This window comes from Oryza glaberrima, chromosome 1 (assembly GCF_000147395.1).
Source record: "Oryza glaberrima chromosome 1, OglaRS2, whole genome shotgun sequence".
Taxonomy (NCBI): Eukaryota; Viridiplantae; Streptophyta; class Magnoliopsida; order Poales; family Poaceae; genus Oryza; species Oryza glaberrima.
Window position 1 is genome coordinate 27,280,448 of NC_068326.1, and position 17,993 is coordinate 27,298,440.

At 42.5% G+C, this 17,993-nt stretch overlaps 2 protein-coding genes across 5 annotated transcripts; both read right to left on the minus strand.

Annotated features, from left to right (window-relative positions):
- Positions 1 to 5,818: 5,818 nt before the first annotated feature.
- On the minus strand, positions 5,819 to 15,830 carry LOC127778776 (protein IQ-DOMAIN 31-like). Of its 4 annotated transcripts, none has more exons than XM_052305413.1 (7): positions 15,811 to 15,830; positions 10,859 to 10,986; positions 10,223 to 10,468; positions 9,652 to 9,855; positions 8,293 to 8,352; positions 7,031 to 8,120; positions 5,819 to 6,155 (listed from the first exon to the last, which is right to left on the minus strand). In XM_052305413.1, exons 2-7 carry the CDS (start codon positions 10,946 to 10,948, stop codon positions 6,121 to 6,123), a joined length of 1,725 nt encoding a protein of 574 aa, XP_052161373.1. In that variant the 5' UTR covers positions 10,949 to 10,986; positions 15,811 to 15,830; the 3' UTR covers positions 5,819 to 6,120. The 4 variants fall into 4 exon arrangements, with proteins under 4 accessions (XP_052161373.1, XP_052161381.1, XP_052161358.1 ...); XM_052305421.1 differs by lacking the exon at positions 15,811 to 15,830 and adding an exon at positions 11,448 to 11,674 and having other exon boundaries at positions 10,223 to 10,465; XM_052305398.1 differs by lacking the exon at positions 15,811 to 15,830 and adding an exon at positions 11,448 to 11,673.
- On the minus strand, positions 13,496 to 17,413 carry LOC127778801 (uncharacterized). Its single transcript, XM_052305431.1, has 4 exons — positions 17,189 to 17,413; positions 16,782 to 17,091; positions 16,017 to 16,205; positions 13,496 to 15,938 (listed from the first exon to the last, which is right to left on the minus strand). The coding sequence occupies exons 1-4, from the start codon at positions 17,240 to 17,242 to the stop codon at positions 15,790 to 15,792; spliced, it is 702 nt and encodes a 233-aa protein (XP_052161391.1). The 5' UTR covers positions 17,243 to 17,413; the 3' UTR covers positions 13,496 to 15,789.
- Between the last annotated feature and the right edge of the window lie 580 nt (positions 17,414 to 17,993).

The window sequence follows — 17,993 nt, forward strand, 5'->3', positions numbered from 1 at the left end:
TGTGGTATCGGCCTAGTTATAATTTCCCCTAGGGGGCATGTTTCAAGTTTGCTTATACTATTAAACCTTATGCGACTAATAATCAAGCTGAGTATGAAGCAGTGCTTAAAGGGTTGCAATTGCTCAAGGAAGTTGAAGCCGATGCTATTGAAATCATGGGAGATTCTTTGCTGGTAATCAGTCAATTGGCAGGGGAGTATGAATGCAAGAATGATACGTTAATAGTTTATAATGAGAAGTGTCAAGAACTGATGAAGGAATTTCGGCTGGTTACTTTAAGGCATGTATCTCGAGAACAAAATATTGAAGCTAATGATTTAGCCCAAGGGGCATCGGGGTATAAGCCGATGATCAAAGATGTTAAGGTTGAAATTGCAGCAATAACAGCCGATGATTGGAGGTATGATGTGCATCAATATTTACATAATCCATCAATCGGCTTCTAGGAAATTAAGATATAAGGCGTTGAAGTACACTCTATTGGATGATGAGCTTTATTATCGGACGATTGATGGAGTGTTACCTAAGTGTTTGAGTGCCGATCAGGCTAAAGTTTCAATCGGCGAAGTTCATGAAGGAATTTGTGGCACTCACCAATCGGCCCATAAAATGAAGTGGTTACTTCGGCGTGCAGGGTATTTTTGGCCGACAATGCTGGAGGATTGCTTCAGATATTATAAGGGGTGTCAAGATTGTCAGAAGTTTGGGGCAATTCAACGAGCGCCGGCGTCGGCTATGAATCCTATTATTAAACCATGGCCATTTAAAGGTTGGGGAATTGATATGATCAGTATGATAAACCCACCATCAGTATGGTGGCGACTGATTATTTCACCAAGTGGGTGGAGGCCATTCCTTTGAAGAAAGTTGATTATGTGGATGCAATTCAATTTGTTCAAGAACATATAATCTACCGATTTGGTATTCCTCAAACTATTACAACTGATCAAGGTTCAATCTTCGTGTCCGATGAGTTTGTTTGGTTTGCCGATAGCGTGGGTATCAAATTGTTGAATTATTCACCATATTATGCACAAGCTAATGGGCAGGCCGAGGCATCTAACAAGAGCTTGATCAAATTAATTAAGCGGAAGATTTCTGATTATCCTCGACAATGGCATACCCGGTTGGCCGAAGCATTGTGATCTTATCGGATGGCTTGTCATGGATCAATTCAAGTTCCTCCTTATAAGCTTGTTTATGGACATGAAGTTGTTTTGCCATGGGAAGTTAGAATCGGCTCTAGAAGGATAGAATTGCAAGACGGTTTGACAGCCGATGAGTATTATAACCTTATGGCCGATGAGAGGGAGGACTTGGTTCAATGGCGTTTACGAGCCCTTGCTAAGGTTACCAAAGATAAGGAACGAGTGGCTAGGCATTATAACAAGAAAATAGTGCCTAAGGATTTTTCGGAAGGTGAACTTGTATGGAAGTTGATTTTGCCGATTGGAACTCGGGATAACAAGTTCGGCAAGTGGTCACCAAATTGGGAAGGAACGTTTCAAATCTATAAAGTTGTGTCTAAAGGGGCATATATGTTGCAAGGGCTTGATGGTGAGGTTTATGGATGAGCGCTCAATGGCAAATACTTGAAGAAGTATTACCCAAGTGTTTGGGTTGACGCATGATCGGCTAGTGTTGCTGATGCATGACAGCCGATGTGTTTTACATCGTCTTGAGATGGTCAATATTGTTATATCGCCCTTAGTCGTTTTTCCAATTGTAAGCGGTTATGGTTTGCCGATATATAACGGCCGATATTGTTATATCGCCCTTAGTTGTTTTTCTAATTTTATCAATGCTGTTGACATTATAAAATTGGGAGGCACATATATACAAAAAAATGAAAGTGAAAATTAGAAGTTATGTTAATCGGCACAAAGGATTGTCATTAAGGTATCTTAGCCGATTACAAGAATTTCTAAGTCCTACTACACAAAAGTTATTGAGACAAGTACTGCTGGATAGCCGAAATAGCTCTTTGCCTAATTTGTTCGACTTCTTCAATGGCTTGGGCACATAAATACAAAAAATGAAAGTGAAAATTAGAAGTTATGTTAATCGGCACAAAGGATTGTTATTAAGGTATCTTAGCCGATTACACAAAAGTTATTGAGACAAGTACTGCTGGATAGCCGAAATAGCTCTTTGCCTAATTTGTTCGACTTCTTCAATGGCTTGGGCATCTTGAGCATCAGTCCCAGAAATGATCTTCAGGAACTTGGTTAGGTCAGCAACATTCTTGATAGCCGATTTGAGCCTTGCTTTTTGCTATTCGACAAATTTTGGGAGATCGGCTAGCTTTTTGTGCTCCATATCCAATTCAGCATTGCATTCTTCAAGCTGTGCCAAGAGATCGATCTTGCGGGCTTCAAGCCGATCGATATTGGATTTGATCGGACCTTCGGATAGCTGATCGAGTTTGACTTTTTCTTCATGCACAAGCTGCCGATTGACTTGGATTGTGGCTTCAATCTCCTTGCGCTCACGGCGTTCGGCTAATCTTAGCTTGGCTTTTTCTTGTTTAATTTGATGTTGCTCAAGATAAGTGGCTAGAGTTAGGACATCGGCCAGTTCTTCAGGAATTAGAGCTTGAACTTCGTGCAATCGTGTCCTAATCGATCCATAGTCGACCACTAAGCTATCCAGAGAAGAGGCCTCTAGCCGACGCGAGATATCTTCCAGTGTTTTCTTTGCATCATCAGATAAGGGAGCTAGAGCTTTGCTTGAAGTATCTTCTTCTGCCTCATCAAGATAATCTTTGATATCAAAAGAAAAGAGATCGGCTAGAACTTGCATGTATAAGTTCAGAAAGTTTGAGAGCTAAGTCAATATAGTCGATCTAAATTCTTGCATTAAAGGAAAGCTTACTGGGATAGTAGGAGCAGCCGATTGTTCTTCTTCCACAATATGATGACTCCCCACGGCCGATGGAGTTCGGTCACTTGATGATTGTTGTACAGGAGAAGAAGGAGGAGGAGGAGGCTGTAAAAAGACAAGTGTTAGACAAAATCGGTTGAAATCAACTAGTAAAATTGAGAGTGTCTTACTGGTGGAGCTGGTTTGAGAATTGGTGCTGCCGATTTCTTCTTTATAGCAGTTTTCTTCTTCTGCAACTACAAAACCTATGAGTAGTCAGCTGAAAAATAATGATTATAAAAGGGTTTGCAAGGAAAGATGTTTTACTCTGAAGAAGTGAGTGGGGGCAGAAGGAGTTGAAGGTATCTGCTTAGGCGAAGCCGATGGTGTTTTTTCAGTATCACTTACTTCGGCTGCAACCTGATCAACATCATCCTCAATATCTTCTTCATCCAGAGCATGTTCAATGGATGGATCCAAAGCAGGCAGGTCGTCGGTTGGCTTGGTTTTCTTAGATTTGGCCTTTTTCTTTGGAACTAGAGTCAAGGTGTTCATAGCCGATGATCTAGTTTTTCTTTTCTTGGTTACATCGATTGGTTCCCTGATGGCGCCTTGGAGGAGGGTTGAGACCTTGGGGGCGTGATAGCTGATGACAGGGGGAGACAATCCGCCTCCATTAGGAATCAGACCTGGGGCATATTCAATGTTCCTACCACTATTGCTCTGATATGGAGGGGAGGACTCTGTTGTCTGCAAAACAGGAACAAAAGATTAGTCAAGTAATGAATCAGCTAACCGTTATGAAATTTAGTGATGACAAAGTTTACCTGGGGTATGATGTCAGGGAATAGATCTGTCATGTACATTGTGGCCGATTGATGAAATAGATGCAACTTCCATTCACCCCACCATCTGTCAAAGTTCCTGCTCCTGAATCCTGCTAACTCAATATTGTCGATACTGCCTAAGGGGGGGTCCTTGGAGGTTAAGCAGTCGATCCATCATTAGAGTTGAAGAAATTTCTCCTCGGCATTGGATCTTGTCAGCAAAGAATAAGCCGATTGGGAGTTGGCCAAATCCAAGTTGTCTAACTGAACTTATAGGGTGATAGAATTCGTAGGAGACTTGGATATTTCTTCCTTGGTGAATACCGACAGGTAGGATGCATGGGCTGATTGCAGCTGTAAAGACTTCCCTGGGCGTTTGATATCTTTCATGATTGATGTCTTCAAATCTGAAGTCTAATGGGAGCTCAAGGTTTGCTGAGTCTTCGTAAAGAAACCAAACCCGGGCATCTTTCTGGAAGCCTTCATAAAAGCTGCAGAACCAATCTTTGAGCAGCTCAGCCGATAGTTTTGCCCCAGCATCGGCTGGTGTGGATGCATATTCTCCATATGACATGCATCCGCGATGGGTGCGTTCTTCTCCATCGTCTTCTACAATTGGCTCCAACCGTGGGAATTCAGCGTCTGTTACAGATGGCCGATTGACAACTTTCATGACTACCAGGTTTAGCCAGGTCTGCAGTAGCCACCATGGTCCACCTGCTCCAACTATTGAGCCGACGGCTATCTTAGCCGATGCATTGTTCAACATTTGGTATAGATAGCCGAGAAGGATTTTGCCCAAGGGAAATTGTTTCTTTGATCCTAAGGCTTCGGCTACAAATTGCCAATTGGTTGTGGGACCACAGCTGGATCCAAAGAAGAGAAACTTTTCTAGCCACATTAGCAAGAAAGCTACGTGCTCCCGAGGAGTGACAGGCCCTTTGCCCATGTATGCCGCTACATAACCAGACCACCCTCCTATGCTTTTGGTCTTGAAGTCAAATTGGTTCTTGGTGTTCATACTCATAGGGTTAGCCGATGAAGTTACATCTAATCCAGTAATCATGATGATGTCGATCAAAGTTGGAGTCATCGGCCCTTGGTTAAATAAGAAGGCATTGATGGTGTTGGACCAGAAATAGGTGGCGGCAGCCATCAGAGGTTCATCCTTAGCAGAATTGGCTATGGTGAGAGCAAGCGCTTGGTCGATCCCAATCTCATCCCAGTGGGCTTTCTTACTAGCCGATATGCTTTGGTACCAGGTGGTCCAGCTCTTATCAGGGGTAGGCTTTTCGAGAGATGGCCAAGACTCGAAGGTATTCTTCCAGTGACCCAAGTTAGGGTTGGCTAGTCTAAAGGGGATTCTGTTGGTTTCACCAATGATGAAATCAGTGGGGTCAAGATTGCCGATTGGGCCAAGAAAATAGTGGTTTTTGTGCGATAGGCTGGGAATCGCAACTAGGTTGAAAAGGTGCTGCAAATCCAAAGGAATCGGGGAGCATAAAACATAATGAGAAAAAGAGAAATCGATTTCATGCGAGGAAAAGGGATCTAGCCGGTGAGAACTTACCTCAGCGTACTTGGCCGATGGCGCAGTAGATGGGCTAGTGGAAGACGACATCGCCGCAGGCGGAGATCTGATCAAAAGCGAAATCGCCTGGGGATTGCTTTTGCGTCGGAGGAATCGCCGGAGAGAAAAAGGACAAAGTTTCACTTGAGCGGTGAAAACGGAAGTCACGGCGTGAGATTTTTTGAGGGCAATGGTTGGTATTTAAAGCAATAGAATAACGGTCGAAAAACGGCAGAGTGCGAAACTTGCTCGGAGTCGGTACACGGCAAATCCGGAACATTATCAAATATCCCGGACTTGGGGGGCATGTGTTAACGACCAAATTTGGTAATATCAGCATCGGAAAAAGAGATTAGATCAAGGTGGAGTCGAAGGCGAGCTTTGGACCTGCACTGGAGTTAAGCAAATCTCCCAGACCTCGTGTTTTCTGTCAACACATAGTTTACTCTTTACTTAGAATTTTAAAATATTGATTTTCCATAAAATAAGTACATCTTATATTTTATAGGAACGGATAGAGTACGTGTTAGCACAAAGGGAACTTGGGAAAGCATGAAAGTAGGATGAAGCCGTTCTATTAAAACACGCTTAGGGCATCAGCCCCCTGACCATTTATCAGGCAGGGTGCCTTGGGTGGAAACGAGAGCATATGCCCGAAACTAGTAAGATGTAGCTATGAACAAGACATTGCACAAGAAACAATGGATAATAAATTAACAACTCAAATATGCAACAGATAATAGATCAACACAGGGCCAACATATTTTTACATCTTGAACAAAACAATGGCGACAATCTCACGGACAGCAGGGCACTTCATCCACCACAACGTTGCACCGTTCAAATGGAAGTTGGTTGTCCTCACCACCGTCTCCATTCAGCTCTGATCGCTCTGTCTGATAGATGGTAAAAATAAAAAATAAACAAGCAAAATGGGACATCAGAATTCAGAAACGAAAAGGAAAAACTGAATGTTGGCTCATGAGCTGTGAAGTCTGAATTTTAAACTGATCAGATGCAGACAGATCCATTCTAACGTCAGTAAAAGCCTAAATAACACAAGTACATACAATGCTAACAAATGTGGCAATAGGCCACCCGGTGCGAGTATGTAGAATATGGTAGTTGCAGAACTTCAGAAAGATGCATAGTCAAGGCGACAGATTTATAATCCATGCAATACTTCAGAATATGAATGTAAATACAATGTGTGCAACCATTTTTATTTATTCTCAGATTTAATATTACCCAAAAAGCCCCTGTTGTACTAGAAAAAAGGGAGTATTTTAAACATGGAATAAACAGTTGTGTTTCTTCTGGGATCAATAGAGTAATACCATGAACTCCCTGTGAACATTTTTGCTATCATTACTCAAAATTTGTCACATTCTGATAGCCTAGAACATCATCTTATCTTTTCAGATGGTTACCTTTGCTTAATGTTTAACAGCGACATTTTTTTTCTGGTAACATGGATTTATCACTTTTTAGTTCATAACTGTTATTTCCTCCGTTTCAGGTTATAAGACGTTTTGACTTTGGTCAAAGTCAAACTGCTTTAAATTTGACCAAGTTTGTAGAAAAAAGTAGTAACATTTTCAACCCAAAACAAATTTATTATGAAAATATATTCAATTATTGATTTGATGAAACTAATTTAGTTTTAAAATATATTCAATTATTGATTTGATGAAACTAATTTGTCTATGGACTTAGTCAAACTTGAAATAGATTGGTCCTTGTGTATGAGGTGAGTGTGGGTTCAACTTACTGTTTGTAGCAGAAGGTAGAGACTGGCGGCGTGTGAAGCCATTCATGTCTGCTGATGAATCAGAATCCAGTCTTGGTGAATTCTGTCCTCGCAACTTTGCCTTTGCAGATTCTGTTGCAGCCATATAGCTTGGCTTCCTTCGTGGAACTGGCGTATTCTGGGCTCCATTTTCCGGGTAATCTGATTTGGTGGAGAACGAAGACCTCCTCTTGCTAGTTTTAAGGTTTCCATTAGACAGAGGTTCTTCCTTGGACCTTGGCTTCTCTTTCTTTCCTAAGACACCATTTTCTGGGAAATTATCTTCATTATCAATGTTCTGCAGTGGCAGAACTTCAACTTCTTGAGCATCAGCAGTAGAATCATTAAATTTTTCCCAGGTTAAAATCGAAGTGAAAGGAGTTTCCGGGTTAGATATTAAATCAGGTTCCAACAGATTCATATGTGAATTGTCCTCCAACAGAATGCCACTGTGCAACTCCTGAGTTTCAGGAGGAAATGACACGCATGCATTCTGTTGTGCTTCCTCACATTGGTTGTCTTGATGATCAGAGATCCCATTCACGAGACTAGGTGGGATTTGAGCCACGGAATCAGATACCTTTGAGGCATCAGCCGTGGAGCTAGACACCTTTGCGGCATCAGCCATGGAGCTAGATACCTTTGAGGCATCTGCCCTGGAGCTAGATATCTTTGATGCTTCAGCCATGGAATTAGTTACCTTCCGAAGGTTCCTCTTAACCTTCTCAAGTTCAGATAACTGGCTATCTGGTACTGAATCAGCAGCGGAACTAGAGAATTTCCTTGAATTTCGTTTAATTTTTTCAGGTTCAACTGTCATATTAGTTTGGAAGCTATCAACAGTGACAGCAGAATTCTTCCGAACATTGCGCTTTAATTTGGCTGACTCAGTTTCCATTGCATAACTGGCCTTCCTTACTTGTGGTTTGCCATCAGCAACTTTTTTTGGTTGGGAAGCGGACTTCCAAATCTGGCTTATAGTCCATCTCTCCAACCAGTTGTACAATGAATTGGGGTCCCTCTTGTCATACTGCAAGTGAAGAGCTTCTAGCCCAATTGATGAAGATAGAAGCTACAAAATGTACAAAAGTGAGTGAGCACACCTCTGAAATGTATAAATGGTGAGCGATTTGATTTGGGCTCATGCATTTCTCATAGATGAAATGAGCAGGATCATGACACCTTTTTTAGACATACAGCAAATCTCACTGGTAAGTCTTGTTGTTTTAAAACAAATGGCATACCTTTCGAACATATGCGTTTGAAGATACCTTCTCTTTCCAAGCGTCCGATGGTTTATCACTCTAATAATTGCAAACAGAACATGTTTTAGATTTTTGGCCACATAAAGACATCAAGCAGAAAATATTGCATATGGGTCATACATTTAGTAGGAATCATGAAAAGAAAATATAAATGCATGCTCCATGATGTATGCAATTTAAGTTATACTGTAGTTCAGCAGATTTACCTCCATACTCAATCAGGATAACAAGGTAAATATTTAATTGTAAACTTTTGAGTATGAAAGACACCTATCTGATGAAAAGCTTCGACATTTATAGTTTTGAAAAGACAGTTTGCATTTCTATATTGTGTTGAAGGGAACGGTGTGGGTTATTCGATAGGATAGTTAGGGAGGTATTTAATGTTTGAATAAAAGAATACCAAAAGAAAGTGTGTATTCACTCCGTTCCATATTGTAAGGCTTTGAGTTTTGTCCAAGTCAAACTTTTCTATTTTGACCAAGTTAATAGAAAAATGCACCAACATCTACAACATCAAATTGGTTTCAACAAAATCCGCCATGAAATATTTCTTGATAGTCTATTTATTTGGTATTGTAGACGTTAATTATTTTTTTATAAACTTGGTCAAATTTAGAGAACTTTGATTTAGGGTAAAACTAAAACACCTTATAATATGCAACGGAGGGAGTATTGTTTTCAGTTGCAATATGACCACATGAAGGTAGTTAATGATCTGTGAGAACAAACCACAAATCAAGTAGAAAATTAAGTTAAAGAATAAAGGGCAACCTAGTACAATACAATAATACACCAGAACTTGCTCCCACAACAATGACGAAACATTGTACCAAGTACCAATATGATAGAGATATGCACAGAATTAACATTATTGCCATGCTATTTATAAAAATCCAGGTACATAATAATAATCATCAACCACCAGTAAATACTAGTATCTAGCTAATTCTCTATTTTCTGGGGCATACTGAATGTTACTTGGCTGATATGTCCATCTTGGGGCTTAGCCAAAAGATCTGTAGTTCTGAACATGTGTCATTACTGATTTTATGCAGCACTGAAGAGATGTCTGAAGTGTGTGTGAAAAGTTTCAGTTTGCCTCGTTGTAATTAAAACTTTGTTTCCCCCAATCTTAATGAAATTTGCCGGCCTACCTTTGGCCGTCCCGACAAAAAAAAAAAGTTTCAGTTTGCCAGACTAATTACATTGCTTTCAATATTGCATACATTCATTCTTTGAAACAGAGGTTTAACATAATACAAATAGAACAGGTAGAAAAGCAGGGAAGGATACAAGAAATCAAATATTTGAACTGCCACATGTCAAGATACTTACCAGAAACTTATGTTGGCCGGACTTCACAACAAATTGAATGGAAGCACCGGAGAGTCTAACATTTCTTCCACGAACTAAAGCTTGAAGTTTCACGATCAACCATGTCACACGAAGGGTTGATGCAGCTTGTCTCCTTACAAGATGTCCTCGGATCAGTGCCTGGAGTCTTATGATACCTTTTAATGCACGGAATGCCCTACGTGCCTGCACCAAAGGTCCAAAACAATGGCAAATTATATAACTTCAAAAAGCCTGGGACATATTATCTGATCAGTTCTTCTATAACTTCCAAAAGAAAACGAAGAGGTGCTAATGTGTCAGCAGTTACTAATGTTTAGGTATAGATCAGACAGCCAACTCATCAGTTTTTTAGGACACAAATTTTCTTTCTGCAGGGCTGGCTGTTTATGTTTCCTTTTCTGAAACTTTTAAAAACGATGACCCCATAAAACTATAGAAAGGTTTGGGACAAGCTAGCAGCAACATTTGCAGAGAGCTCCAGATCAAAAGTGCATTAACAAGAGGCAAGATGGCAGGAACAAAATGGATCAGTCCAAGCAAAAGGTGTTACCAGGTAACCTCGGAAGGCCGCTTGTGCCTTCACTGCAGCTAGCTCTTCGCTTAGTTTCTCTGGACTAGTTGGTGCCTTGGAGCCAACAATGTTTTGGTTCTCCACTCCTTGACCCATGGCTTCAACTGCAACTCCGTTTGGTAACTTGCAATTTTCAGCATTTCCATCGTTGTGAGAATTAACAAGAGCTGGCTCAGAAATCACAGGGGGATCCTCAGAAAGCACAGGCTTGTTATTTGCAGCCTTCTATATATCAGCAACAAAATTGTGATTCAACCAACCAATCAGTGAAAGTAGGAGGAAGAATCAAAGTATGCTACAGACCTACAACATGGATAAAACAAAAAAGAATGCTGCAATGCTTCATATAAAAGGCACCCATACCCATACGCAACTTTTTCATTGTACAATCCAGTCCAGGAGCCGTAATGGCAATTTCAAGCCTTAGTATCTTACTTTAAGTCGATTACTTCTTTGAAAAATTTAAATAGATACACTTCTGACTTCTCTTTTCGTGCTACGAACAGATAATTCTTTTTTACAGGGAAACAGATATCATCTTTTTTCTTTTTTGCGAGGAAACAGATATCATCTTTTACCACGAATTCGGAGCAGCAAACACAAAGAAGTACTTACCGCCAAATCCTTGGCCTTGGTAGAGTTGGACTTGGCTGATTTCTTCCCGAGGAGCACAGACTTGATCCACTTCGCCGGAGACTTCCCCATGGTTGACGAAACAGCCCGAACACCGTGCAATCCGGATCCTGTTACAGAGCAGCTCATCAGACATCAGTACGCAGATCCAAACCTCAAACAACATTTCTTTTTCCCCTTCCTGAACAAAACAAAAAGGCAACAACGCACCCGAAATAACCGGGAAAACCAGTTGCGAGCGTGAGACAAAGCTGGAAGAGAATGTCGAACGCGGAAAGGCGAGAGAGCTCAGTAGAGAGAGTAGCACACTAGCACAGGGCACAGACTGGGAGAAGGTGATGCGAATGCAGCGGCAGAAAATCACACAGGCCCGACTGCCCGAGCAAACAACCAGCACAAGAAACCACCAGAGGCCGAGGACAACAAAGAAAACTTAGAGAACCACCAGAAGCCGAGCAGAACGGGGCCAAGTATGAGCAGACACGAATCTGACGACCAAACTACACCATTCCACACGAAGCCATCAACAAGGCACCAAACACTACGCCAAAAATCTAACGAGGAAAATCACCTCAGAAACACGACCGGAATGCCGCGCGCGAGCGAAGAGGAGCAGGCGTCGCCGCACCGCACAGGCTCGGCTCGCTCTCTCTCTCTCTCTCTCTCTCTCTCTCTCTCTCTCTCTCTCCAACGACCAAATCCGGCCTCTAAGACTCAGGCCTCCATTGGTAGACAGAGGCTTGGTCTGTCTAGTTCAGGGCTCAGGCGCGAGACGGCGAGGGGAAGACACAGAAAAAGCTGACGACTTTGAGCCCGAGCAGAAGCACACAGCGCAAGTGACTGACAGACAGAGGAACAGTGCAGCGCGGGGGCCCACAGGAAAAGAATCCAACACCGACATCCGATGAGCCCCTGACACCGGCTGGTGGGGCCAGAATACTTCGGGGACAAGCTGTCAGTGACACATGCAAAATTTTACGGTTGGTAACGAACGTTTCCAACGGCTGCCAGGACTCCTTTTCCGGAGTAGTAATAGTACTACTACATGCGCTGCCTCTGGGACCGCCTGTCAGTGAAAGCTGGTGTCGGGTGGTGGGACCCCTGCATCGTGTTACTGGTTAAGGTTTAAAGCATCCTAATCCGCGCGCTTAAAAGAAGATTAGAAATTGGCTTCGCTTTGGAGCCAGTGAGAGCAAGGCTAATAATACAGCCGACCTGCTGGCTATAAGGTTCTTTATAGCCTTTTCTTAGCCTATCTATATAATAGTTAGCTCTTCACAATTAATACAGGACCCACTTGTCTCTCTCACAGAGTTTCTTGGTTCCTGTGTTCAAGACGGCTGTTAGTTTACAGCCCGCTTCTTCTCTCTCCTCTCTTCTTTCTTCCAACTCAGCATTTAGCCGGCTTATAGCCTACTATTATACTTGCTCTGGCAATGAGGACCAGTGCCGTGCTGTCTAGCATGCCTATGTGAGCCTACATAGTTATGGTAATGACGTGATTTAGAAGATTCCCCGTTCCAATCTTGCCCCTTACTGCATAAAAAGTATTCACGGTAACATCGACGACGACGGAATGGGAGGGCAAGATGAACGGAGCAAATGCTCCACTACAACAGACAGACAGACAGGTTTGAGCTAGGTTGGTAAGGATACTTACTACAGCCGGTTTTTTTTAGCACAAGAATACGGGGAGAACAATATGATTAGTATGGAAGTACAGCCATTGCCATCCGCCGTGATAGTGCGGGCGTTCGGTGGCGCGTGCACCTCGTCGAACGCATCGACGTGTTAACGGTAAAGTAAGGCATCAATCAGCAGGATGATGAGTGTTAAGTCGAGTCACCATCACTTGCGACGATGCCAAAAGAAAAGAAACACCGAAGCTTCGGTAGTTAGGAGCATCAACAAAAGCATGACATCTCCCTTAGCTCTTTTCCAATTCCAAAGTCCAAAGATCCGGAGGCAACAGGGAAGAGGGAAGAGACGGATAAGGGCATCGCATCGTGATTTAATACACATCCAAATACCTAATTATCACGCCGACCGGATGGGCCAAAAGGACCAGCCAACTACCAACCCCGGTCGGCTAGCTCGCGAGCTCGATCGACCTGACCTCCGCCGGCACGCACGGGCGGAACAGCGCGGCAACATGGTTGATTTCAACGATTATGCGTAGCAATAAACATGATGACGTCGCGCGTTGTTGAGGGCAGTAATGGCCTATAGGGCCGTACGTAGGTGGCAACAATTAACTGAGACTAGAGACCGTATACGAGGTACTCGAGCCCACAACACGCGATACCCAGCTGCTGCGGCGGGGTCATCAAGGGGTGAGATCCTTGGACGCACCAGTTGATGCTCCATGATTGTGCCGTACCATTGCTGGGAGTGTCGTTGTTGGCTATGATTTCGCCCCAGCCGCATGCGACGCGAGCGACGCGCTTCGCGGTTGGCATCTCGCGCGGCACGGCGCCTGATCGCCCGCGCGGCCGCGGCGTCGCGATAGCCACTGCCCCGAGCACGGGCGGGCCGCGACGATTTGGGGCAACCTGGCTGACGGTGTCGGCTGCCGCTTACGCCGCCAGCCCGTGCCATCACACAAGTTTGGCACATTGCACAGCTTTATACCATTATCTGACCTATCGCCCATGACCATGAGACGGCAAAACATATTTGTTCACAGGCTGTGACGCGAAGCGTCAGGTCAGAATGACACGAGCCCAGTTAAGCAATACAGTAATAGGATAATATCAGTGTATGTTGGCACTACTGTGTAACTATGTTGTATAGATCTCCCAGACTCCCACAGGCCACAATATAAAGATATTCAAGTGCTCAAGATGTAGTACTGATTATGCTAGTACCACACATGGCCAAGTGCCTCAAGTTGCGGGATAGAAATTCCATCAATGCTGCACTGACTCCCACGGTTCTAGAATTACTGAATAAACAGGCTGACATGTCAAGATATTTAGTCCGTTATACTTCCAACTACCACCAAATCCACCCAGATCGCGTAAAGCCGTAACGACACACAGAACGCCAAATGGCAGGTTCATCTGACTGCCACTGACAGACTGTAAACAAACACCAGGAAGACATGGCCAGTACAAGTGATGAATTACTAGGAAATGCAGTTGAGACGTTGCCGTCGTGCTGGCTACGGCAAGCAGTGGGTCTGCGGGAGGTCGTACAAAATTGTTCGCTACCAAACGGAGATTATCACCGCAAGCAGAGCTGTCGGCTCTTGCTAACTTTATAGGCGCACTTCAGAGCACGCCACCCCACAGGCACAACTATGTGCTTGCCAGTGAACTGTGGTGAGGATATAATAGGAGAATGTAATTGCATCTGGTAGTTGTCTAATGAAATTTAACATATGTATGACCAAATGCATGACTTGTTAGTAGCGTATTAACGATGGAATGGTCTTTTTCTCTTAGAGTACAAGATTGAATGATCTGGATTTGGTACAGTTTTTGAGTCATGAAAACAAAAAATTGAAATTATGCATAATTGGAAGCAAGGATTACGGTAAATATATTGCAATAACTTACACGGTAATAATCTAAAACCAATGTACTCTAAATAGCAAATAAATAATATGCCAAATTGAATTCGAGGTTAAAATACTGTGTGACCACTCAACAGATTCAGGGAGAAACGAAATGATTGACTGGACCAAAAAGTGGTTGACTGGCTAACCGAAGGAGCTATTGCTCCAGATTAGAAGGGCAATAAGTATTTTGTTTGGTTCTTTGCGTGTCTGGCGGCAGGGCTCAGAAAAAGCATTATGTGGCTTGTATCGCCAAATAAGGGAGGTATGTGAACTTTCACTTGATTATACATGCAAAAGAGGGTTAATGATGAAAAGGAAATGGTGGAACTGGGTTGAAAGCAATGTAAGGTATTCTTTATCCAACCCCTCTCTACAAAGTAGCAGGACACAGATATGATGCTTTATATTCCCGCTTGAGCTTCAGATTGCCCTACCATAATGACCATTTGTTCAAGTCCCTCTTCTGGATTTAGAAAGATGTTGAGACGTATGAACTTACCAAGTTAATAGGTTATAACATAACTTAGCAGGTTGATGGCAGCGAAACAGTGATCGGTGATAGGTTCATGTCAGAAGAGTGCACATCTTCATCATGGTCAATGATCAAAATTGTTTAAACTAACAATGGTTTCAGAAACCAGAAGTTGTTGAATTGTTCAGACATCAGCAAGTTTCAAATTTGTTCATTGTGATTCAGGCTTCGTGTAGGGATTATTGTTTCGGAATATCAGTTTATGTTTGGAGGATGCAGTGATGCACTCAGCCAGACACAAGCATAACAAATGAAGCATGCAATCAGTAGTTATTTAGTAGTGCATAATCCCCATATACATCCAACAAAATCTTCAGTTAACTCGGAATTACATATACCTACTTCCAGTTGAAGGACTGCAGAAGATTTTATACGGGGTACCTTTTAGGATAACTTTGTGGAGTTCCAAAATGAAGAAAAGAGTCACCACTTGTGTTTTCCCATCCTCTCTCTCTTTTTGCCAGGGATTTTTTTTGAAATTACAGGGGTGGGGGTATTGTTAAGTGGAGTATACAACTAACTGAAACTCTTGTTGTGACATAAGCCTGTCACCTTATACATATACATTTTAAACTCAAAGGACTAAGTTCAGAGAACTCTGAAAGTAGGTTAAGCAGATGCACTGTTAACATCATTGTTTCAAAAGGTTAGCATGCATCTTAATTTCTCCTCAATTTTAACATAGCAAGTTGCGATTCAGTGCATAATAAAGTGCCCATCCTATATGATAATATTTTGCCAACTGCACATCAGATCTTTTCTAACTACTGCACTATTCAAAGCATAAAATGCTACAGACCAAGACAAGACACATATATATCACACAAAATCAGGGTGTACCTCATCATCCACCACAACATCAGTAATGGAGCATTCCAGCTCACTGCAATGTCGCTCAGAGTCTTCAAACCCACTTCCCCCTTCAGAGAAACTTGTATCCAAATAATTGCTCCATTTTGATCTTTGTGCTGCAGAAAACATACAACCCGTTTAACTTACATGTTTTGTTAATGACAAGTACAATATGTGTTAGGATTTGAATGTGCCTTCAGCAGTAGGAGCTGCAGAACATGGGAGTGAACCTTCTTCGATCAGTTGCCTCTTGGGTAAAGTGGAAGTGACTGGTGTCCTGGGCCTCTTTCCACCTAATCCCAATTGGGCTTTGGGGGCCCTCTTCAAGGAAGTGACTTTAGGCCTCTTTTCAGGTAATTCAGTTGTTACTTGAATCCCTACACCTATTTGTAAATTGAGGTATGAAAACAATTAGATCATGCATTAAAGACTGGTCATTCCTTCCCAGATAAGTGCAGATAAACAAAGATGAAGAGAACTAACTCAAGACTTAGAAGTGCTATACATAATACAACCTCATCCTGAAACATAATGCAGATATTCAACTTTTTTATAGCCGAGCATTCAGGTACTAGCCATTGTAACTGCGTAACAGACCTGTGATCATGCTAGCGCTGCATAAGCAATGTATAGCTTGCCCCAATAACATTTACATTCATGCATGGAATATGAAATACAAGACTATTCACAAACAGGTGCTTATAATTTTAGTTCAGCAATGCCTTTGTTAAGCCTTGAACCACAAGTATCATTACCCGTACTCACTGCGTCCAAGCTTGAAAACACGATACTAAACCATGCGGCAAGCAAGTTGATTTTAAGTAGTAGCACTAGGCCCCTAGCAAAATCAACTTACCATTGGTCCTAATGAGCATATCATTTTACACGCTACCCAATATCATACTGATACTGTGATACACATACATTGCGACATCACATCAAACAGGTTTCGCGCATACCTTCATCTCGAGCTTCCTCATGGTGGCCGCCGCCATCGTACTCCCCCGGATCTTCCAGATAGTCGGACCAGTCCATCCGCCTCTTCCTCTCCTTCGGGAACTCATCCCGCTGCTCCCCCGGCACCGCAGGGACCCAGTCTTCCTCGGGCACGGGCACATGCGCGGCGCGGCCGCGCGAGAGGTTGGCTTCCTGGACGAAGCGGCGGAGGTCGGCGGCGCGGTGCCCGCGGGCGTGGACGCGCATCACGGACTGGCGCTGGTTGCACACCACGCACACCCACTTGTTGCTGCTCTTCTTCTGCGGCTTCACCTGGGAAATCAAACCGAAGCCGCAAGAACGAAACCGGGTGAGCTATTGAAGAAACTCGCGGGGTTTTCGGGGGAGGGATTTGGGCGAGGACGCGCACCTGCATAGTGGAGCACTGGACGCACTGCAGCGCGAGGAAGAGACTCGTCGCCATGGCCGTCGCAGCGTCTCAGCTCCTCGAACGAACTGCGAGAGATTGGGATTCGGAGGAGAGGAAAACTGGGGGCGCGCGGGTTGGGGAAAATTTTGGAGATTTTTGCGTATCCCGCTCGGTGGCGGGCGGGAGTTTCGGAGATATCTATCTATCTATCTATCTATCTATCTATCTATTATATTATTAAAACAGCTCGAAAAGATAGTCCATAGAAGAACCGAATGCGAGATTAATTAAAATTCGGAATAAAAATAAAACCAAAATTAGCAAAAGAAAATAAAAGGAGAGTCCAAGTAGGAATACAATTTAAAATTAGCTGAAATTCGGAATTAAAAATAAGCAATATTGAAAGAAGTTTCCATATAAGAACACAATACGAGATTAATCAATATTCGAAATAAAAATAAAATAAAATCCAAAATTAGAAAAGGAAAGGAAGTTCCAAGTAGGAATACAATTTAAAAATAGCTGAAATTCGAAATTAAAAATAAGGAATATTAAAAGAAGAGTCCACATAAGAACTCAATACGAGATTAATTAAATTCAGAATAAAAATAGAAATAAATCCAAAATTAGTAAAAGAAAATAAAAGAAGAGCTCAAGTAGTAATACAATTTAAAATTAGCTGAAATTCGGAATTAAAAATAAGCAACATTGAAAGAAGAATCCATATAAGAAAAATTAGAAAAATTAAAGAGAGTTCAAGTAGGAATACAATTTTTAAAACAACTGAAATTGAAAATAAAAAATA